The 23,254-nt window shown below is 44.8% G+C and overlaps 1 protein-coding gene across 1 annotated transcript in view; it reads left to right on the forward strand.

Moving 5' to 3' along the window:
- The first annotated feature begins 3,657 nt into the window (after window positions 1-3,657).
- zfyve16 (zinc finger, FYVE domain containing 16) overlaps window positions 3,658-23,254 on the forward strand; it is a 35,519-nt gene continuing 15,922 nt past the window's right edge. The window contains exons 1-7 of the mRNA XM_079256860.1: window positions 3,658-3,833; window positions 7,338-7,443; window positions 8,459-10,284; window positions 13,667-13,763; window positions 21,918-22,094; window positions 22,173-22,303; window positions 22,371-22,590. Coding sequence (XP_079112986.1) covers window positions 7,374-7,443; window positions 8,459-10,284; window positions 13,667-13,763; window positions 21,918-22,094; window positions 22,173-22,303; window positions 22,371-22,590 — 2,521 coding nt within the window. The 5' untranslated portion in view covers window positions 3,658-3,833; window positions 7,338-7,373. The remainder of the gene's footprint in view (window positions 3,834-7,337; window positions 7,444-8,458; window positions 10,285-13,666; window positions 13,764-21,917; window positions 22,095-22,172; window positions 22,304-22,370; window positions 22,591-23,254) is intronic.

Consider the following 23,254-nt stretch of genomic DNA (forward strand, 5'->3'; position numbering starts at 1 on the left):
CTTTTCTCGACTTCTGTATTAAAGCGACTGGAAGGCGGAGTCCTGGCGCAGTAGCGCCCCCTATAGGCCCGGAGTAAGGTGGCCGTGAGGCGCATTACATCCACAGGAGGTTTACAAAACAGAAAGAGAAATTTAAAAAAAAAGATGAGTTTTTTTTTCTTTCTCTCTTTCTTTTTCTCTCTATGAGGTGTATTTCTGTTTTCTCTTCTTTTAGATTCTCTTTCTGTCACTCTTCTGTCCTCTCCGGTCCGGTCCAGCAGTACAAAGTTTGTAATACAAACAATTATGCGAAATAAATAGAAAAATAAAACAAAAATCCAGAATATCAAGGGGAGCATTATATCTATGATGCTCCCCTTGGCAAAGTAAATTTACCCAGCAGAACACAGCATCCAGAAAATCCATTTTGCCTGCTTAAATGCTGGACAAGACAAAAAAAAGAAAGAAAAAAAGAAAGATTGGAAAAGCAACTTTAATTTTTAAAAGTTAAACTATACAAAACATTGAAAACAAAAGTGTGGAATAAATGTAGAAGAAACAACTATAATTGTTTTAAGTCATGCAATTTCACAAAACATGTCACAAAACAACTATATTCAATATATTTCAGTTTTATTATGTTTTTAGAAATAATTTTTCGATATATTGTTGAGTTTTTCATTTGCAAGAAAATATTTTGTTTTTATTTCTTAGAAAACCTCCACAGACTTCAATCATTTAGATTCTTCAAATACTCATCTGTCTTTAAAGTTTCTTCATTCCAGCAGCTTTGACAAATTTGAGCAGATGGTGCCTTACTGCAACTACTGTCTTTAATAGACAGTAAACCCGTCATTTTGGTCTGAAAACTAATTAAGGAAATTTCAGTTAATCAGAGGAAGTGATAAAACTGTCTATTTTTATTTATTTAATTTATTTATTTATTGTTTCTTTTATTTTACAATTATGAAGTAAAATGAAAGATTTCTTGTATATAAAAAGAAAAAGATTTAAATCTGGGGAAATTTGGTCGTGTCAGTCATTCTGAACAGAAACATAAACACTGGGAGAATAAATGCGAAGCTTTTTATGAATGTTTATTGTTTCTTTGTAAGCTCATACAGATACATGATGGTTTAGTTGGGACTGGTTGGACAGGGAGCAGCTGCTTTATGGAAATATATGAAACGCTTATTTATGAAAGCAAAGCACTGTCGCCCTCTGATGGCTGTTAGGTGCTACAATATGGTGAATGTCACAAACCAGTGAAATGTGTGTCTACCTCATTAACACCCAACTTTGGTCAGTAATGATAGTATAAGAGGTCACTACAAAAAGAACACACATATCTGCTGATCATGATCCAAATCTTTAGAGTTACTGCTCAATCTGTTCAGTTATTTATGTCCATGGCAACACAGTGATGTTATTTTCTCACATACTTGGAGATTTTATGGGATTTATGTTGCAGAAGCTGTCAGGAGGCCTGATGTCAACCATCTCTGTCGAGGCAATCAGCACTGGTTGTCCTTCTTTTGGATGTGTGTGTGTTGTTCTGCTTTTGGTCTTAATGATATCTCAGTGAAGTTGTTTCAAATGGTTTGTTCTTTGTGTTGTGCTTTACTACAACTGTTATGCTTGTTTAAGATTTATTCATCCATATTGGTGAACATGTATTTTGTACTGTGTTTTGTTTTGTTTTGTTTTTCTTCAGTGTCTTTTTCAACTTTTTGTGGTAATTTTTAGTCTGATTTAATACATTATTCATAAAATCATCATCAACATGAATAGTTTTGTCATAATAATAAATGACATGAAAGTTTATTTGACATCATTTTATTTATATATATATATATATATATATATATATATATATATATATATATATATATATATATATGCTGTCAGAGGAACCTCCACGCTGAAAGCTGAGCTGTTTGTCCTGAATAAGTACAAAAATGGGGCTTTTGCAGGTTCATAAAGAGTTTTTGTTGATTAATGAGAGTTTTTGCTGCTTAATAGGGAGTTTTGCTGGTTAATAAGAGTTTTTGCTGCTTTAGGAGTTTTTGTTTGTAATGAAAGAGTTTTGCTGGTTAATAATTAATTTTCTGCTGGTTAATAAATAGTTTTGCTGGTAAGTAATGAGTTTTTTGCTAGTTACTGATTAGTTTTGTTGGTTAATAAGAGTTTTTGCTGCTTAATATTTATTTTTTTGCTGGTTTATAAGGAGTTTTTGTTGGTAATTAAGGAGTTTTTGTTGGTAATTAAGGAGTTTTGCTGGTAAAAAAAATAGGTTTTGCTGGTTAAAAATGAGTTTTGTGGCTAATAAGGATTTTTGCTGGTTACGAATTAGTTTTGCTGGTTCATAAGTTTTTGCTGCTTAAGGAGTTTTTGTTGGCAATTAAGGAGTTTTGCTGGTAAATAATGAATTTTCTGCTGGTTAATAAATAGTTTTGCTGGTAAGTAATGAGTTTTTTGCTGGTTACTGATTAGTTTTGTTGGTTAATAAGAGTTTTTGCTGCTTAATTATTTTTTTGCTGGTTAATAAGGAGTTTTTGTTGGTAATTAAGAAGTTTTGCTGGTAAAAAATAAGTTTTACTGGTTAAAAATGAGTTTCGTGGCTAATAAGGAGTTTTGCTGGTTACGAATGAGTTTTGCTGGTTAATAAGAGTTTTTGTTGGTAATGAAGGAGTTTTGCTGGTAAAAAATAAGTTTTACTGGTTAAAAATTAGTTTTGTGGCTAATAAGGAGTTTTGCTGGTTACGAATGAGTTTTGCTGGTTAATAAGAGTTTTTGTTGGTAATGAAGGAGTTTTGCTGGTTAATAATGAATTTTCTGCTGGTTAATAAATAGTTTTGCTGGTAAGTAATGAGTTTTTTGCTGGTTACTGATTAGCTTTGTTGGTTAATAAGAGTTTTTGCTGCTTAATAATTATTTTTTTGCTGGTTAATAAGGAGTTTTTGTTGGTAATTAAGAAGTTTTGCTGGTTACTGATTAGCTTTGTTGGTTAATAAGAGTTTTTGCTGCTTAATAATTATTTTTTTGCTGGTTAATAAGGAGTTTTTGTTGGTAATTTAAGAGTTTTGCTGGTAAATAATAAGTTTTGCTGGTTAAAAATGAGTTTTGTGGCTAATAAGGAGTTTTGCTGGTTTGGAATGAGTTTTGTTGGTTAATAAGAGTTTTTGCTGCTTAAGGAATTTTTGTTGGTAATTAAGGGGTTTTACTGGTTATTAAGGAGTTTTGCTGGTTAATAATGAGTTTCACTGGTAAACAATGAGTTTTTGCTGGTTAATAAGGAGTTTTTGCTGGTTAATAAGAAGTTTTGCTGGTCAATAAGGAGTTTCTGTTGGTTAATAAGAGTTTTTGCTGATTATTAATGAATTTTGCTGGTTAAAAAGGTGTTTTGCTGGTTAATAGGGAGTTTTGCTGGTAAATGAGTTCTTTGCTGGGTACTGATGAGTTTTGCTGGTTAACAATGAGTTTTGCTGGTAAATAATGAGTTTTTGCTGGTTAATAAGGGTTTTTTGCTGGTTAATATGAGGGTTTACTGGTAATAATGTGTTTTTTAATGGTTAACAAGGAATTTAGTAGTCAGAGGAACCTCCACACTGAAGGCTGATCCTCTGACCTCAGTCCCGACAGTCCTGCTGTCCAAGATGGCTGCGTGAGTGCTGAATTTCCACCTCTCCAGTGAAACTAATCCAACAGCTCGCTGCTCCAACTGCTGAATGGTCACAGAATCCAACAGCTCGCTGCTCCAACACCGACTGCTGAGTGGTTACAGAATGACACGACAACACCGACGCCGTTTGCTCCTGTTTTAACTGCTAAAGTCATGGAGTGAAACGGTTCAGGTATGTTAGCACACAGAGTTAGCATCGTTAGCATGCTAGCTCGTTCAGTTAGCATGAAGGGGCTAACTTTAGCTACACCGGCTTTAAGCACAGGGAGTTAGCATCGCTAGCATGCTAGCTTGTTAAGTTAGCATCGATAGCATGCTAGCTCGTTCAGAGGCTAACTTTAGCTACACCTGCTTTCAGCACTGACAGTTAGCATCGTTAGCATGCTAGCTCGTTTAGTTAGCATAAAGAGGCTAACTTTAGCTACACCTGCTTTAAACGGAGTTAGCATTGTTAGCATGCTAGCTCGTTCAGAGGCTAACTTTAGCTACACCTGCTTAAGCTCGTTAACTCCAGTTGGCAAACAGCTGGGGATTTATGATGTCCGGCATGTAAGACTTTGATATATTTAACTTAAGTACATCTGAAAATAGCTGTTTAAAGGTTTTGTGATGTTGTGTAAATGTTACCTGCTGATGGTTGGACTGGTCAGACTGGTTACCTTGTTTTGCTAATTTTGTAAAGGGAAGTTAGTCTTCATATTTACTGACGAAAGCCTTACAAAGTATGTGTGTTGGTTTTTTTTCCCTTATTATTTAACATTTGTAGATTTTTAATAACAAGAAAGTGTAAAATGAGGTTGTTGTTGGTGTTAAAATGATTTCTGTGACCTGTCAGATTCTGTGACTTTGCTGTTTACCTGCAATGTCTGTTTACAAAACTCCTGTTTTTCCAGTAAGCATTTAACTAAACAACAATGGTTGAGGAAAGAGGATTTCTACAAACACAGGAAGAACTGAATATTTAAGTGTAGAAAACAGCAAAGTGACAAGAACAAAGCAGATGAAGCTGTAGATGTGTGTTTGTTGTGTTTCACCTCATCCTGAACATATAACCATCCATACTGTCTTTTCATGGCCTGGCCTTGTTACCTGTCACCTGACCTCAGGTCATTGTCAAAGTCATGTACTTTAGTTGAAATCACACAGCAAATTCTCAGCAATACTGATGATTAACCACGAGACTCACTTCCTCCTTCCCAGAAATATTGAGCCTCCATTGTAAATAGTTTCTGAGCAACCCAACACACACTTTGGTTTTATGAAGACGTGCTGTTGGGAAATGAGGATCTGCCGGCTCGTAGTGTTGTCACAATAACTTCTTGTTTGTTGCAGAAAAACCACGCGGTAAATCTGTCATCAGAAGTGTAGTTGGATTAAATTTACGCTGACCTGGTTTCTAATGATAAAGTGCTACAGTACTGTATTTAAAAATAGCAGCATCCTGCTGATTAAAACCTAGCTGCTGTTTTTAGAAAGTATTTGATGTTTTCATGCCTGCAGTTATTTTCAGACACTCAGATTTGCTTTCTTGGGCTTTGATGGTGTTGAATTGTCCATAATATTCGCCTGTTTCTGTCAGACAGCTATATGAATGAGACGGTGTTTCACATCAGTCCTAAACGTGTCTCACGGTGTATTTTCTCTGTAATTCTCATACGGTTCTGTTAGGATCAGATATAGATTGCTGATCTGATTGTTCTGATCTGTTCATTAGGCTTTTTTAAATGTAATCTCTGTGCGGTGAAAGTGGATTCTTCTCCTTTGCTGCTGAGTAGCTGCAGGCATCCTGACACTACAGGCTGACTGTTGTACAGCAGAAACCAAGAGAGGCATGGTGTTGTCCTCAGCTGGTTGTGGAAAAAACTCTTCAAGTGTTCCAGTGGAGATGGGTGATGATAGCGAGTCGCATGCGTCAGCCGCATCAGTTTGATGTGAACTGGTCAGGGATCCAGTGAGGATGGAGGAGGAGGATGAACATCCTGTAGTTTGTGTTCTTCCTTCTTGGCATGTAGCTTTCACCACAAAACTTTTATCGCCGATTCTGTTACTAAGTTCTATGGACAGAATTTCTAGGTGCAGCCGAGGTGTTGAGGGGATCCGACTTGGTGGCCTCAGGATTGGGTCCCTGCTTTTTGCAGATGACGTGGTCCTGTTGGCTTCATCTGGTCGTGATCTCCAGCTCTCGCTTGAGCGATTCGCGGCCGAGTGTGAAGCAGCTGGGATGAGAATCAGCACCTCCAAATCTGAGACCATGGTCCTCAGCCGGAATAGGGTGGATTGTCCTCTCCGGGTCGGGAGTGAGGTGTTGCCTCAAGTGGAGGAGTTAAAATATCTCGGGGTCTTGTTCACGAGTGAGGGAAGGATGGAGCGCGAGATCGACAGACGGATCGGTGCGGCATCTGCAGTAATGCGGACTGTGCGCCGGTCTGCCGTGGTGAAGAAGGAGCTGAGCCAGAAGGTGAAGCTCTCCATTTACCAGTCGATCTACGTTCCTACCCTCACCTATGGTCATGAGCTGTGGGTCGTGACCGAAAGAACGAGATCTCGTATACAGGCGGCTGAAATGAGTTTCCTCCGCAGGGTGGCCGGGCTCTCCCTTAGAGATAGGGTGAGGAGCTCAGTCATCCGGGAGGGGCTCAGAGTAGAGCCGCTGCTCCTCCGCATCGAGAGGAACCAGTTGAGGTGGCTCGGGCATCTGGTCAGGATGCCTCCTGGACCTCCCTGGTGAGGTGTTCCAGGCACGTCCCTCTGGGAGGAGACCCCGGGAAAGACCCAGGACACGCTGGAGGGATTATATCTCTCGGCTGGCCTGGGAACACCTCGGGATCCCCCCCGCAGAGTTGGCAAATGTGGCTGGGGAGAGGGAAGTCTGGGCTTCCCTGCTTAGGCTGCTGCCCCCGCAACCCGACCCCGGATAAACGGCAGATGATGGATGGATGGATGGAGCTGTTCCAGTTCTGTTTTTATGGCCAAGTTGCAGTGAGGATTCCTCTGACAAGTCAGTGTGTCGCAGTGTCAGCTCAGCTCTTTAGGCTCCAATCGGTTAGTTTGGGACCCCATAGGAAGGGTTTTCTGGCCCCCTTCCCAGTTTTTATCAGTGAAAAGATGAACAAAGCGTGCCGTCCCATCCTGAGTCAGGCGTCTTGGTGGAAACTGGTTTTGTTAAGTCTGTTGTGCTGCTTAAATCTCTCTGTCTAACATTGATCCAACATAAAATCATTTTGTTTAGTAAAACAGCTCAGTTTTCTCTCTCTAGATCCTCTGCTTGTTCTCTACACACATGATGCAGACGTGTGTGCCGGCGTCTGTGTGTATGTGTGGATCAGCGTTTTGTTTTCAGGTGCAGCTGCAAGAGAAAACGGTTTGGGACGTGGCCCTGAAATCGTTCATTCCTTCTCTTCCCACATGCTTTATAAGGTTACTGCTTGTAAATGTGCATTACCAGCGAGTCCAGCCTGATGTGTGGAGGCTTTACTGGCTTCAAGTTCAAGTCTGAATTGCAGTGTTTATGGAAAAGGTGTCTGTTGTCTCCAAAAGACCTGGAATCTTCTGACCCGGACGTTAATGCATCCTTTACTTGGTGGTCTGCAGTTTCTCTGTTAATGTTCTCTTCAACCGATTGTTGTTGTTGTTTACAGAGCAGAACATGAAAGTGGATTTGTGTATTTTACTTCAGGTGTTACAGGATCAGGGTCTGGTGTTGTCGCCCAGCATGGACAGCTTCTTCAAGGCAGCAGTATGTGATCTGGACAAACTGCTTGATGACTTTGAGCTTAATTCTGGTAAGTTCTCTCCTAAATTGTGATGAGAACTGGTCCTGAAACCTCCAATGTCTTCCCAAAGCTCTGAGTCCATTTTCTGTCTTTTAAAACAAGCCAGGAATCATTTTCTCTGGATTTACATCCAAACATGAGTTTAGAAAACAAGCATGTTTAACGAGCAGAAAGCAGAATCTTGTTTTTAACCATTAAAAATGTCATTTTCAACAAGTTTTCTGTAAACATCAGACAATATTCTTGTTTCCATGGACACAGCGTCTCCCTGCCATTAAAATAGAGTTTAGAAAATGTGCAGATCTCTGGGATTAACTTCAAAATCTAAACAAAAGTGTGTTTTTGTGAACCTTTTTAACGTTAACATGACGATGCTGTATGACAGAACGAGACAACCCGTCTGTAAACAGACCGGGGATCCATCCGCCTCGACTCAATAAAACCTGAAAGTTCAGAAAGAAATAGGGATGCACCGATACCAGCATCGGTATCGGCTCAATACCAAGCGTGTGTACTCGTACTTGGTATTAACATAAGTGTACCGATACCACACTAGTCCAGTCAGCCAGATGTGTTTGATGCTTCAGACGTGTTTTAAAAGAAATAAATGCCTTGAATGTTAAAATGTGACTTTTTTGTTTCACTAAAACAGTGATCCTCTCTGTTAATTCAACAAGAGCCGAACTCAACATACTAAGACAAGAGGAGAGCCGCCATTCCCCCCAAAAGAAACGTTCCCACGCTACGTATCCTGCTACGTTGCCAGATCAGTAACATTCAGCTTCTTAGCAAGGAATGGTTATCCTAAATATTACACGGAGTAATGGCGTTCTTATGCAACAGTATGTGGTGAAAATACAATAATGCCTCCAGAATGTGGGCGTTTCTTTTTCATTATATATACGGAGCTACCGACGGAGCAGCTCTTTGGTGGAGTTCGCTGCAGCTGAAATCAGCCAGAACTGGCAACTCTGACAGGGTCAGTTAGGGCTGTTAGGGCTGAAATGATTTTTTGTCTTTGCAGAGGAGCCGGTTTTCCTGAAGCCCTCGGCGTTCCCTTTTGCCTCGCTGGGCTCCCCGTGTTTGTCCTCAGAGCCCCCCGCTGGCCCGGCGAGCCTCCCGGACCTCAGCTCTCTCCATTATGGTTCTGCCTCCTCCAGCAGTCAGAACCGCAGCGACGACAGAGAGGTCAGGGGTCAGCCTCTCACCGGGGTGGACCTTCTCTCGTCTGTGGACCGGCGACCAGCCAGAAGCTCCGCCCCTCCCTGCCCAGACAGAGCTCTGAAGCCGGTTTGTGACCTCGTGAACGACACCAGCTCCGCCATCCTAATCCGTGCCAACAGCCGCGATGCTTTCAGCGAGCTGGACGCAGCGGAGAAGCAAATGGAGGAGGAGGAGGTGCTGCTTGTGGACTTTGACAGTCCTGTGGTGACGGGAAGCGGAGCGGTCGGAGACGCCCAGGAGGCGCAGACCTCCGCAGGGACAGATGTGCTTCTGTCTCTGGACTCCTGCGAGCAGAGCGGAGGATACTCGGCCTCTCTCAGTCTGCTGGACGTCATACTTCCTGCAGCAGCAGAGAGGGGGTGCGAGCCCGCCGTTGATTCAGCTGATGGCGGCGAGCGGGAAGGCCAACACGCCGCCTGCTCAGACCAGCAGGCGGACGACTCTCCGGACCAACGTGAGCCGGTCGGTGGTGTTACTGAAACGACCTCAGAGGTCGAACATGAAGAGTCAAATGAAACTTTGGATGAAGGTGAAGCCGAGTCTTCTTCAGGTGAAAAATACGAAGCGCCCCGCAGCGACCCGGTGGGCTTGTCGTGTCTTCCGATCGCCGTGTCCATGTGTGGCGCTCTGGTGAAGTCGGAGCCTGCAGCGGACGAGCCGCACGGCGAGGTGTCTGAGAGCGCCGAAGCAGACTCTGTGTCGGCTCTGGAAGCTCCAGACAATGCCAGACGGGACCGGAACCACGTAGACTCAGACCAGACTGCAGAAGACAGGCTGTCTCCTGAAGGACAGCATGTCTCCTTCCAGCCTGCTGCAGACCTCCCGTCCTCAGACCGCTCAGAACCCAGCCCAGTGGACCCTCCCGAGTTTGGTTTCGAGTATCTGCCGGAGAGCGACCAAGCCGAGCTCCTGGTCACAGACGAGGAGCTGGACGCCTTCCTGCAGGGCCACGCCGAAGCAGAGCAGGGTTCAGGTGCGTCTTACTGTAGCAGTCACGGAGCTTGTACACAGCCCGAGTCCCCGTCCGAGTCTGATGGCGTTCTGGACAACAGGCCCGAGGAGGACTTGGATCTGGCATCTCCAGAAAGTGACAGAACAGTTGGTGTGTGTGTAGGGGGGAGTTTACACCCCGAAGCCACGTCTGACTCCTCCGAGGCAAGCTTTTCTTCCACCAGCAACACTTCCCAGTCCCAGCACACCAGTAGCCCCGACCAGCAGCACTCCTATGGAGGTGCGAGACCGAAACAGCTGAACTGCCAAAGCGCACGGCCTCCACCAGCCGGAGAGGAAGGGAGGGAGCCGCCTGCGGTGGCAGCAGAGGATGAAGAGAGTTCCACCACCACCCCAAGTCCCACAGAGGAGCACTCCCGCTTCAGAGACTCCCTCCCCGCATACGCCACTCAGGATTACTCTGTGGGCTATGACGAACTGTCAGAGCCGCCGCCTTACAGCGGCGAGCAGCCGGCAGACGCCACCAGCTCAGCAGACTGGAGGAAGGAGGGAGCGGAGGAGCTGGGGAGCAAACAGCCTGCATGGGTGCCAGACTCTGAAGCTCCGAACTGCATGAACTGCTCCCAGAAGTTCACTTTCACCAAGAGACGGCACCACTGTCGAGCCTGTGGGAAGGTAGGAAGTAACCTGCTGTTATTTCAGATCAACACGTTGTAGGTTTCTGATTATAACCAGCAAACTGTCTGATCAAACGCAAGCAGGCTAGTTAGAACATTATTTATTCGTACTTTTAAATCCCAGATAACTGCGTCGGAGCTGCAAGTGTCCGTACTGCTTATACTGCATGTTTCACCTGAAGTAGTCGCCTCCGAGTTTCACAAACTGCAGCGACAGAATGACATGTCCGCCGAGTGTAGAGGTCCGGAAACAAACATCCAGTCTGGCTGCTCTGAATCTAACAAAGCACGTCCCTTTATGTGAGATAAATGCATTATTAATAACTGACTCTTCATCGTTGTTTAAGCTAACCAGAGTCAAGCGGCAACCTCCGGTGGTTAAAAGTGAAGCCTATGTGGAAGTGTATAAAACTGCAGTTTCCCCTTCATCCACTAGGGGCTGCAAAACAGAGCGAATCCCCATGTTAAAAAGACCAACTTCACAGCAGAAATAAACATGTTTACAGCAGAAATAAACATGTTTACAGCAGAAATAAACATGTTTACAGCAGAAATAAACATGTTTACAGCAGAAATAAACACGTTTACAGCAGAAATAAACATGTTTACAGCAGATATAAACATGGTCACAGCAGGAATAAACCCCATAGATTCCAATGGTAAAAAGACCAACTTCACAGCAGAAACAAACATGTTTACAGCCTGGTTCAAAAATACATTTTAGGTTTAATAGGTAAGGTTTACCTTCATTACAACTGTGGGGGGAGTGAATTTTTTTTCTAACTCACTCGTTTAAAAGTAATTTAATCTCAAAATTTGGCATATTTAGGGGCGTGTCCTTTTGATTGACAGGTACTCGATCTCCTGCTTCAAGTCAGAAGAACATAGAACAACCACGGTTTTTAGCTGGTTAACAACGTGACTTAGCTTTAGCCCGCTTACCTCCGTTAGCTGGTTATCTCCTGTTATCTCCGGGTTAGCTCGGTCAGCTCTTAGCTACAGGCAGCTCAGAGTTCGCTCGATGTCAATCATCCACCATGACGCTCGCAGTCCCCCTCTCAGCTCCACCTCTTTGCCCATATTTGTATTTTCTGGGCGAGACGACCCGCATGCCCCTGCCAAGATGGTGATGGTAGGAACCACCCAATGAGCTTCAGTTCAGCTCTTCAGAAACCTACGGGTGACGTCACGGAGGCTCCGCCCATCTTTTTATATACAATCTATGGCTGGCACCAATCCCGTAACGTTAGACAGAACCAGTATCTTTACTGGAACGTCTGTTCGTCTCCAGACTCCACCCACACATGATAAGCGTGTCAGATGTTCTGGTTGTCCAGAGTCACTCCTGCAGGTTTTCCATGTATCCCTGCTGCAACACACCTGGCTTATGTTAATGGATCCATCAGCCTATAAAGTTCTGCCCAATGACTGATTTATTTGAGTCAGGTGTGTTGGAGCAGGGATGCATAGAAAACCTGCAGGTTTGTGGCCCTCGAGGACCGGCTTTGGATACCCCCGGCTGAACTCATGAAGTATGATTAGGCTCCGCCTCTCTGTGTGCATGTGCAGAGCAGGTGTCGGAGTATCCCACCATGGCAGCAATGCAGGTTTATGTAAGACGCTGACATTGTCCACGTAGGCCAGGCGTGTCCCACTCCGGCCTCAAGGACCACAATCCTGCAGCTTTGCCATGTATCCCTGCTCTGACACACCTGACTCAATGTACCACTGAGCAGAACTTCATTGCCTGTTGGATCCATTTAATGGAAACCAAGTGTGTTGCAGCAGGGGTACATAGAAAACCTGCAGGTTTGTGGCCCTCGAGGACTGGTTTGGTGGAACTTGACTGGTCTGTATAGAACCCTTTTAGGATGTACTGCGAGCCGGGTCTTCCTGTCCAACGTCAGCGCCGGACAAATGTGAATTCCCACAAACACTTGTAAACCTTGAGGAAAGATATCCTGGAAGAGTCGGAGGTATACCTGGAATAGATGCCAAACTCCACATGAAACCCACCAACTTAGGACCAGATGCCACTAAAAGTCGTTGAAGATGCTTCAACAGTACGGTTGTGACGATATGCTTTTGTCCTGATTCGATTTGATTCCGATTTCTTTTGTGCGCCAATTCAGTTTAAATTGTGATTCTCAGAATTCTTCGATATTGCTGATTTTTGTAGATTAAAAACAAAATAAATGTACAAAACTATTTTTTTGCTCGTCATTTTTCTTTATTTCAATTAGTAAAAAAACAGCACAGTAGAGATCATCATTCTGCTGCTATAATTCCCAAGAAGACAAGTAAAAAGATCAATCAAAACAATAGAAATCACCTAAATTATATAATGGATTATTTATTTTATTTTTTTTTAAAAAAAATTTTTTTAACAAAAAATCGTTTTTAAAATTGTGAAGCAAAAAAATCCCAATTTTTGATTTTTTGATTCGATTTTCCCACCCCTACTCATCAGTATTATTTCATGTCTAAACCATCAGCGGATTCACCGCATTCAGCAGCTAAACCAGATGTTGGCACAGCAGCTGGGTTTGTCTCAACCAGAAGATGTACTGGGAAACTGGAATCATGACTGGTGACCAGTTCCCTCTGATTACAGCAGAGATTTCAGTCTTTGGCATGAAACATTGCAATTAAACAATAAGTAAAATATTGATTTATTTAATTAATTTACAATAAATAACCTCTTAGTTATTAAACAATTTCGGTTTAAATAACTTGACAAACCTGGTTAATTAGTAAACAGGTTAAATCTGTGGTTTAAGCAAGGTGGAGGTCTGTCAGCAACATAAATCACAACCTTATGGGCTGATTTTAACACATTCTCATTGTTGAAGTCATCAGTTTGGAAATAAAAGCAAAATAATTCCCGTCATGCTTGTGGTGCATGATTAGAACCAGGACAGCGAAACAAACAGATGGACTATAAATAGACCCCCGTTAATCCCTGGGATGTTTGTGTACTTCCTAAACATGATCACTAGTCGGCTCATTTACTTGTTTTGTTGTGTCATTGTTTGTAAACATGGATCTGAGGCGTGACATCCTGTTTTATAGCAGGTGAAGTTCATCTTCTCCTCATGTCTGAGTTGTATAAATGCTGAATAAAAAAAGCAGGCTACAACCCGGGACTAAAAATAGCTCAGTGGAAGCAGAAAGCATGAGTCAGCAGTTCTTTTTCCAGCGCTTGTGTGGATCTCCACTGAGCCGTGCGGCCTGAAGCAGCAGCAGCTGCTAAGTCCTTTAAGGAGCGCCGATTAACACAGAGTTACAGGCGGCTGCTGCTTTATGGCCACAGAAACAAACATGACCGACTCAGAGACGTTGCATTTGACTCAGCGCTGTCGTCCTCTCTCCCCTGGCAGGTTTACTGCGGCATGTGCTGCAACAAGAAGTGTAAACTGAAGTACTTGGACAAAGAGGCTCGAGTGTGCGTCCTCTGCCATGACAGCATACACAAAGGTAAGACGGTTTGCATTCAGCCAGGAAGATTTACAGCTTGTTTATAATGTTAACCTGCAAAATAAATCTGCCGGAGAAATTCCACTTTACAGATGTATAAACAGTTATTTAGATCTGTTTTAGATTAAAAAAAAACCAAACAAACACAAATCGGCATGTAAAACTCACATCTGTTTTTACAAGTCCAACCGACCGGATGACGACGCCTCCATCACAAATCAGATTCCGGCTCGGGACTTTTTCCACCTGCTTTTCCATTTTCATGAGATTTCAGGAGAAACAGTGATGATAAACTGACAAATTCAGGAAAGTCGTGTTTCACACTCACAGCAAGAAGGTCACTGGTTTGAGCCTCGGTTGGGGGGAGATTTGAGCTTCCCTGTTTTGACTTAGCTGTAGCCCACTTACCCCCGTTAGCTGGTTAGCTCCTGTTATCTCCGGGTTATCTCGCTTAGCTACAGAAAGCTTGGCGTTCGCTCAATGTCAATCATCCTCCATGACGCTCACAGCCCCCCTCTCAGCTCCACCTCTTTGCCCATATTTGTATTTTCCGGGTGAGACGATGCGCATACCGCTGCCAAGATGGTGATGGTAGGAACCGCCCACCGAGCTTCAATTCAGCTCTTCAGAAACCTACGGGTGACGTCACAGAGGCTCCGTCCGTCTCTTTATATACAGTCTCTGGTTGGGACCAATCCCGTAACGTCAGACAGAACCAGTATCTTTACTGGAACGTCTCTTCGTCTCCAGACTCCACACATGAAAATAAACACAACTATAAGTTAAACAGTATTTCATTTAAAAAAAAAAAAAAAAAAAAACCTTTAAATTCCTCCATACTAATAAGTTAATGTTAGATATAGATGGTTTCTATGAAGAAAACCAAACTATTCATGACAGTTTCACTGTCAGCGTGCATCATCACATCCGCTTTATGTTCAGTAGAAAACAAGGAAAACACAGCGAATCCCCATAGATTCCAATGGTAAAAAGACCAACTTCACAGCAGAAACAAACATGTTTACAGCCTGGTTCAAAATTCCATTTTCGATTTAATAGGTCAGATTTACCTTCATGACAACTGTGGGGGGAGTGAATTTTTCTCTAATTTGCCCGATTAAAAGTAATATAATCTCGAATTTCGGCATATTTAGGGGCGTGTCCTTTTGATTGACAGGTATCCGATCTCCCGTTTCAAGTCAGAAGAATGTAGAACAACCGTAGTTTTTAGCCGGTTAACAATGTGACTTAGCCGCAGCTGGTCAGGAAATAAACAGGAGAAAATTCTGCCTTGAGAAGAAGCGGAAAAGCTACTGTATGGGATGCAGGTGTGTCGTGGACACTTTTAAACTAATATGACAGATTGGTTCTTTAAAGAAACGCTGATTCCAGGCCAGAAGCAGGCGGTTTTTCAGCTCGACCAGCTGAGACGTCGCATCATAATCCTTACACACCACCATGTTGAACTGTGTTACTGTACAGGAACAGCAATCGGAGTAAATATAATGCTGACATGATCAGCAGGGTAGTCCTGCCATAAGGTCAGATTGATGAAACCTTTTAAAGCTCTCAGTATTTCATCAGATTTAAGCCATTATCATCTTTTTTTTACAACTTTATTACTTGTAAATAACATTTAAATAGGATAAACGATGTTCCTAAAGACGGTCATCTGAGCTGTCAGAGTAAAATCAAGCACTCTGCGTCGTACACCCTGCGATGTGGCTGTATGAGTACCTTAACACAGTCATCTCCAACCATGGTCCTGCTGGGATTACATGTTTCCCTGCTGCAACACACCTGTACAAGTCTGCTGTGGAGCCATTCATTTGCGTTGGGTGTGCTGAAGCGGGGAAACATCAGAAGTCTGCTGGCCAGTGGAGCTTGCAGACAGGAGCTGGGGATCCCTGGTTTCACAGCGTCTGACGTCTCAGCTGTTGCCCGGTGACAAAGCCTCTAGAAGCCGAGCTGGATTCTCCTCCTGGTTTGTTTCTGCACTTGTTACAAAAGTCTTCAGGGACTCCGAGAGTGATGAAGACCCATCAGCGTGTTTCTCCTCCCAGTAGCGCTGGTGGAATCAGTTCTCCAGACTGTCTGGAGGTCTTTCGCTTCTTATTTGGACATTTTCTGTTTTTCTTTGACCATCTTCAGAGGAGTGTGTTGTCATTGAAGCTGCTTACCGCTGATCCAGGAATCATTCAGCACATAAAAATGCTCCAAACTCAACCAGTGTTGTGTCGGACACATAACGAACCGGTTTTAAATGGGAGCTTTTAGTTTTCTTGTGAGCAGTCCATCACAAAGAAGCGTCATTTTTCTCCCATTTGTTTAGTTTCATCTGCAGAAAACAGCAAAACAGGAAACAGGATTTTAGTATCAACAAGAGTTAGTGTGAAGCCTGGTGTAGCTCAGCATGGTGGCAGAAACTGGATGGGCGGAGGACAAAAGAAGAAGAGTCAGAACAGATCAAACCAAATCTGAAGGTCGTCCTGAAGAGACAAGAACAAATCCAGCAAAGACCTGAACCAGGACCTGATGCATCTCTGCACCTGCAGTTCTTCACAATTACCCATCTGTCCATCCATCCATTGGTCTGTCCATCCATCCGTCCATCCATTGGTCTGTCCATCCATCCGTCCATCCATTGGTCTGTCCATCCAACATCTATCATCCCACTATCTATCCATCCAAAAGATGGATGTACGTCCATCCATCCATCTATTCGTTCATCTGTCCATCTATCTATCCTTCCTTCCTTCCATCCATCCAGTCATCTATCTATCCTTCCTTCCATCGATCCATCCATCCATCCACCCATCCATCTGTCCGTCCCTCCGTCCGTCTGTCCATCCATCCTTTCTTCCTTCCATCTGTCCATCCATATATCCTTCCATTGATCCATCCATCTGTCCATCCATCCATCTATCCTTCCTTCCATCTATCCATCCATCCATCCACCCATCCATCTGTCCGTCCTTCCGTCCATCCATCCGTCCATCCATCTATCCTTCCATTGATCTGTCCATCCTTCCGTCCATCCATCCTTCTTTCCATCTGTCCATCCATCTATCCATCTTTCCATCAATCAATCCATCCATCCGTCCATCCATCTATCCCTCCATTGATCTGTCCATCTGTCCGTCCATCCATCCTTCCTTCCATCTGTCCATCCATCTATCCATCCTTCCATCAATCAATCCATCCATCCATCTGTCCGTCTGTCCATCCATCCGTCCATCCGTCCATTCATCCTTCCTTCCATCCATGAACTTTTGTTTTTCCACTGTTGACATGAAAATCCTCCGAACAACATGAGATTTTAGTCGGAGGTTTTCACATAAAAATAGACTGAATTCCCTGTTTGACATTAAAACTTAATAACAGTGTTATCACGTAGCTGATGAATATTTAAGGACCAGAAGATAAAAAATATCCCTCACAAAGTGGCTCTGGGGCTCTCTTCTGAGGATCTATTAAAAATTCAAGCTTTCATCCCAAAGAACTGTTTCTGAGTGTAAAAATAATCTGGAATCAGATGTTTGTCTGCTGCTTTGTTTTCTTTCATGTTCAAAGGCTCATTTTTATATTTAAACACTGCAGCACGGCCGGGAGGGGTGCTGGATGGAGGAAAGGGAGGGGAGCTAGAGCAGGACACTTGCTTTTGTCCTTGATGTATGTGCCTTAGTGTGTGTGTGTGTGTGTGTGTGTGTGTGTGTGTGTGTGTGTGTGTGTGTGGCCTCAGAAAGAAAGAGGTGATCCACTTTTGTTGCTTGCCGTTGCTGAAGCGCAGTGTGTTGCGATCTCCTCCCATCTCGCGTCAGCATGGTGAGGTTTGCCACACACACACACACACACACACACACACACACCAGCCTGCAGCTAACAGCCTATTACTGCTAACAACACACTCCTGGAAATAGCAGCTTCAGAAGAGCAGCGTTGGCTGGTCTGAGGTCAGTCTGAGGGATCGACTTGTGAGGATGTTGACCGGTTGAGTTTTAGCAGCGAGGATGATGGTGATGATGATGATGATGATGATGGTGAGGTAAGGCATCTCTATCGGCAGATTGTAACTTTGTGTTTCAGAGTAATGTGTAGGTTATCTGTACGTGGAGTTGTCAGCCTCAGATGACTGCATTTTTCATGCTGTGTCATCGTTTCTCTGCACAGCAAGGTGAAACTACTCTACCTGTAGTGTTGACTTTGTAACTTTATTCCTCTTAATGTCAGAGCGTTGTCCATGTGATGCGCTTCGGGCTTCTGCAGCTGTTCCTTTGCTTTTGTGAGCCATGTTGTTGTTGTTGTTGCTGCTGGTACACACCCGATCAATACGGCTCTATGATGCTTGATCGATGTAATGTAGACGAGAGCTGCGTCAGCATTTCCTGAGCATTCAGTCAGAAGGCATTGGGAAAAGCTCTGAGTCACAGAGAGGTCTCCTGATAGGACGGCTAATGCTTGTCCTTCATTCATCGCTGCTGTGAGGTCGACTCCGGCAGTTTTCCTCCCAGATGCCAGTTTCGGCCACTAATGGCTGCTTCTTTCCCAAACGAACCATGTAGCTGTGGGAATGTGCTGCAGTATTCTGACTACAGCCTGTAACTCAAAGACAAACCGAGTCATTTCAGTGATGGCGGACCTGCCATGTGGTCGATTTTCTGTTCAGGACCTCACTTCTGACTCTCTGGTGTTCCCTCCATCGTCAGAGCCCTCAAACGCCAGTCGGTGTGAACAAACAGCAGGGTAATGACGCTCATACATCTCAGTAGATCTGGTGATCAATAGAAAGCAGGTTTAACTGGCTGTGCTGGTTTTATAATGAGGTGCTGTTTAACCATCTGGAGGGCTATCGCTAATGCTGCTTCTCAGGAACGGCAGTGTGTAACTCTGTGGGATGAATTGTGATGATATGTGACCTAGAGCTGCAACTATCGAGTACTTTTGGAATCGGGTACTCTGTCGATTAATTTCACGAGTAATCGAGTACTCTAACAATTGCATTTTATTATAATTTGTAAAACAAATATTATAAACTCAACCAAAGTAAATGTATAAATGTGTATTTGTGAAGCTGTTGCATGTGTTGTTACTACCTAATTCATGAGGAAAGTGTTTGTGTAAACGTGTAACTTTGTGGGATGGATTGTGATGATATGTGACCCTTCAGGTGGTCTAAGAAGGTTTTCCAGCATTTCCATCCCGTATTTACAATCCAGACACAACATGTCATGTTTATTCAGATTCTGATTGATCACATTTTTATTATTTAAAAAAAAACCAAAAAAAACATCGCCATCGCTGCTGTTTTCACCTGGATATTATGATGAAGCTGACAAACTTTCAACCATTTAGGGAGTTTAAATTGACGATGATGTGTCATTAGGAGCAGCCAAGACTGGGTTATCCGATGGGCCACTTGGGGGCCCATGTGGGGCCCACGTAGGGAAAACGCCAGTAGTTTGGACATGAAACAAAATGTACATAAAAGGCCAGATAGTTACACCACAGAAATGTCCTTTCACAGTGTATCATTCACAATTTTTTATTTATTTATTTTGTACTAAAAAAAGGACTTTTAAAAGAACAAATATTGGTTACAACAAACAAAATAAGCTTCTTAAGTTCAAAAAAGGGTTTTGGAAGAAGTTGGGCACTTATCTAGTCCAAAACCCTCTTTTCAATGACACCGTAAAATTTTCACAGCATGAAAAATACAGTAATATACATTAAATTCTGTTACAATGAAACTTGGAACAACATACAGTCTTAATACACACAATAAATCATAGAATTCAACATACATTGCTTTAACATTGCTTTAAAAAAAATAACCTTATTTGCCTTATAACTTTTAATTATCTCATCTTCTATCATTTGTTTAGATTTTCCTATTGATTGACATGATTTTATGTTTTAGTGCAGCTGTTCCAGAGCTGAACTCCTTGTAGAAACAGAATGGAGTTTAGCATTTGTTCTCATAGCTGGTTTATATTTTCACAATATTGCGGTGGGAAAGGGGGCCCGTGGAATACTCTGGGCCCGGGGGCCTGTGCACTTTAAATCCGGCCCTGGGAGCAGCTATGGATATGGATCAGTCATTTAGTGTGTTTGATAACCTCTTCCTAGAGCAGTCCCATGCACGGTGGACAACTTTCCTTCTTTCATTTAAACATTCAGTGCAGATATGTGGAATATGACTGGACATGTGATGAGTCTGACGGGTTCCAGTACGTTCCCATCAGCCACATGCACTTCTGCCTTTAAACAAGCCCGACTCCAGGCATCTCATTTATCCGTTTCTCATCTTTAGCAGGAAGTGATGCAGAAACCTGGACGTGTTTCACTTGGAGGCATAGATGCATAATAACGAAGTAGAACTATTTCACTACTGTATTTAAGTAGTAAAGTGTGGTATCTACTTTATTGAAGTACTACCTTTTCTCTCCTACTTTTACTTTTACCCCACTACATACTAAAACTTTATACATGTCTGCCTGGAGGTGACCTGGACCTTTATGCTGTATAAAAGCATCAAGCATGAGTCAGACCTGATGGTAGAAGGTCCAGATGTTAAAGTCTGCGACCAGCGCCACGTTAAAGTCTGCGATGTGCGCCACGTTAAAGTCTGCGACGTGCGCCGCGTTAAAGTCTGTGACGTGCGCCACGTTAAAGTCTGCGACGTGCGCCGCGTTAGTCTGCGACGTGCGCCGCGTTAAAGTCTGCGACCAGCGCCACGTTAAAGTCTGCGACGTGCGCCACGTTAAAGTCTGCGACGTGCGCCACGTTAAAGTCTGTGACGTGCGCCATGTTAAAGTCTGCGACGTGCGCCACGTTAAAGTCTGCGAGCAGCGCCGCGTTAAAGTCTGCGACCAGCGCTGCGTTAAAGTCTGCGACCAGCGCCACGTTAGTCTGCGACGTGCGCCACGTTAAAGTCTGCGATGTGCGCCACGTTAAAGTCTGCGACGTGCGCCGCGTTAAAGTCTGTGACGTGCGCCGCGTTAAAGTCTGTGACGTGCGCCGCGTTAAAGTCTGCGACGTGCGCCACGTTAGTCTGCGACGTGCGCCGCGTTAAAGTCTGCGACCAGCGCCACGTTAAAGTCTGCGACGTGCGCCACGTTAAAGTCTGCGACGTGCGCCGCGTTAAAGTCTGCGACGTGCGCCGCGTTAAAGTCTGCGAGCAGCGCCACGTTAGTCTGCGACGTGCGCCACGTTAAAGTCTGCGACGTGCGCCGCGTTAAAGTCTGTGACGTGCGCCGCGTTAAAGTCTGTGACGTGCGCCGCGTTAAAGTCTGCGACGTGCGCCGCGTTAAAGTCTGCGACGTGCGCCGCGTTAGTCTGCGACGTGCGCCGCGTTAAAGTCTGCGAGCAGCGCCACGTTAAAGTCTGCGACGTGCGCCACGTTAAAGTCTGCGACGTGCGCCACGTTAAAGTCTGCGACGTGCGCCGCGTTAAAGTCTGCGACGTGCGCCACGTTAAAGTCTGCGACGTGCGCCGCGTTAGTCTGCGACGTGCGCCGCGTTAGTCTGCGACGTGCGCCGCGTTAAAGTCTGCGACCAGCGCCACGTTAAAGTCTGCGACGTGCGCCACGTTAAAGTCTGCGACGTGCGCCACGTTAAAGTCTGTGACGTGCGCCACGTTAAAGTCTGCGACCAGCGCCGCGTTAAAGTCTGCGAGCAGCGCCACGTTAAAGTCTGCGACGTGCGCCGCGTTAAAGTCTGCGACGTGCGCCACGTTAAAGTCTGCGAGCAGCGCCACGTTAAAGTCTGCGACGTGCGCCGCGTTAAAGTCTGCGACGTGCGCCGCGTTAAAGTCTGCGACGTGCGCCGCGTTAAAGTCTGCGACGTGCGCCGCGTTAAAGTCTGCGACGTGCGCCGCGTTAAAGTCTGCGACGTGCGCCGCGTTAAAGTCTGCGACGTGCGCCGCGTTAAAGTCTGCGACGTGCGCCGCGTTAAAGTCTGCGAGCAGCGCCGCGTTAAAGTCTGCGACGTGCGCCGCGTTAAAGTCTGCGACGTGCGCCGCGTTAAAGTCTGCGAGCAGCGCCGCGTTGAAGTCTGCGAGCAGCGCCGCGTTAAAGTCTGCGAGCAGCGCCATGTTTTAGAAGGAAGTTTATATTCCAGCCCTCCTGAATGACCTCCCTCTCCTCCTCTCTTGTAGCCCAGGCCCTGGAGCGGATGATGAGTCCTACGGGTCCCAGCCCAAACCCCAACGTCCCCTCTGAGTACTGCAGTACCATCCCCCCTCTGCAGCAGGCTCGAGCCGCCGGCACACTGAACTCGCCGCCGCCCACCGTCATGGTGCCTGTGTCTGTCCTCAAACAGCCGAACAACGACGGTGTGGTTCCTCTCATGGCTCTGTTCAGCCCGTCGTTGGACCGTTCATATGGAATGACTTCCTTTTCTGTGTTTTCAGGTTGTCCGCGCGAGCAGAAGCGGGTATGGTTTGCTGACGGCATTTTGCCCAACGGAGAGGTGGCGGACACCACCAGGCTGTCGGTGACGAGTCGCAGGAGCTCCCAGGAGTTCAGCCCAGACCCGCCGACGGTAAGACACACATCAGAGACGATCCTCTCTGTGTTGGCAGGATGAGAACGTGACCATGTCATTTCAGCCTGGCTCTGCTGGGTCGGAGACCGGAGTCAGCGACGGCCCGTCTGTCCCTGACGCTTCTGGAGCCGTAGAGGTAGCGCGACCTCCACTGTCCGGACCCTGGGACTATGCTCTGCTTAGTGGAATCGGTTCATCGGTGAGGAAGGTGCCCAGTCTGCTGCCCGACAGCGAGGAAGAGCTACCTCCACTGCTCATCATCACCGGAGAGGATGACGGCGGAGGTGTGTGTGTGACGTAATACATGGATTGTGGTGTTTTAGTAAGTCGGCGCTGCTTTTAGGTCTCCCGCTAAAGGTCTGATTCTGGAAGCAGATCCTGGTACAACAGGGGACCATTTTCAGCATCTCCCAGTCCATTCAGACTGAAACTTCCTGAATTAGTTCATGTAGACGCACCGTGTTTTACCAAGAAGTCCAGCTGCCAGACAGCAGCAGTTCTTTGCTGCTGTCTTCTTGCATCAGAACCATTTCTGAGGCTGCATGAAGAGCAAAGAGCCGGTTCAGTCTGAGACTTTTACTCCTTCCAGTCTTCCAGACATCTTTCTCAAAAGAAGTAAAAATCTTTAAGAACCTTTTTTATTTTGACTATTTTCTGAGAGAAAAAGCAGATGGAACAACAGTCAGAAATGCATATAAAACAACATAATGCAGAGGTAGATGCATGGACACATCTACACCAAGGACACATTTGCAGCTGCAGGGATAATTTAAAAACTGCCTGATGAAATGACAATAACTTCCTGAATTCTTGTAAAAGATGTCCAGTTAGTTAAAGACAAGTTGGGGAAGGATGAGCTTCTACAGTCAGGGCACTTCCACATCAGCCTTTCTGATCCGAATTCATTTGCTCGGAAAGTCGCTTCGTTTGGGGAAATGTGAACGCACC

Source organism: Telmatherina bonti (assembly GCF_933228915.1).
Source record: "Telmatherina bonti genome assembly, chromosome: 17".
NCBI classification, from domain to species: Eukaryota; Metazoa; Chordata; class Actinopteri; order Atheriniformes; family Telmatherinidae; genus Telmatherina; species Telmatherina bonti.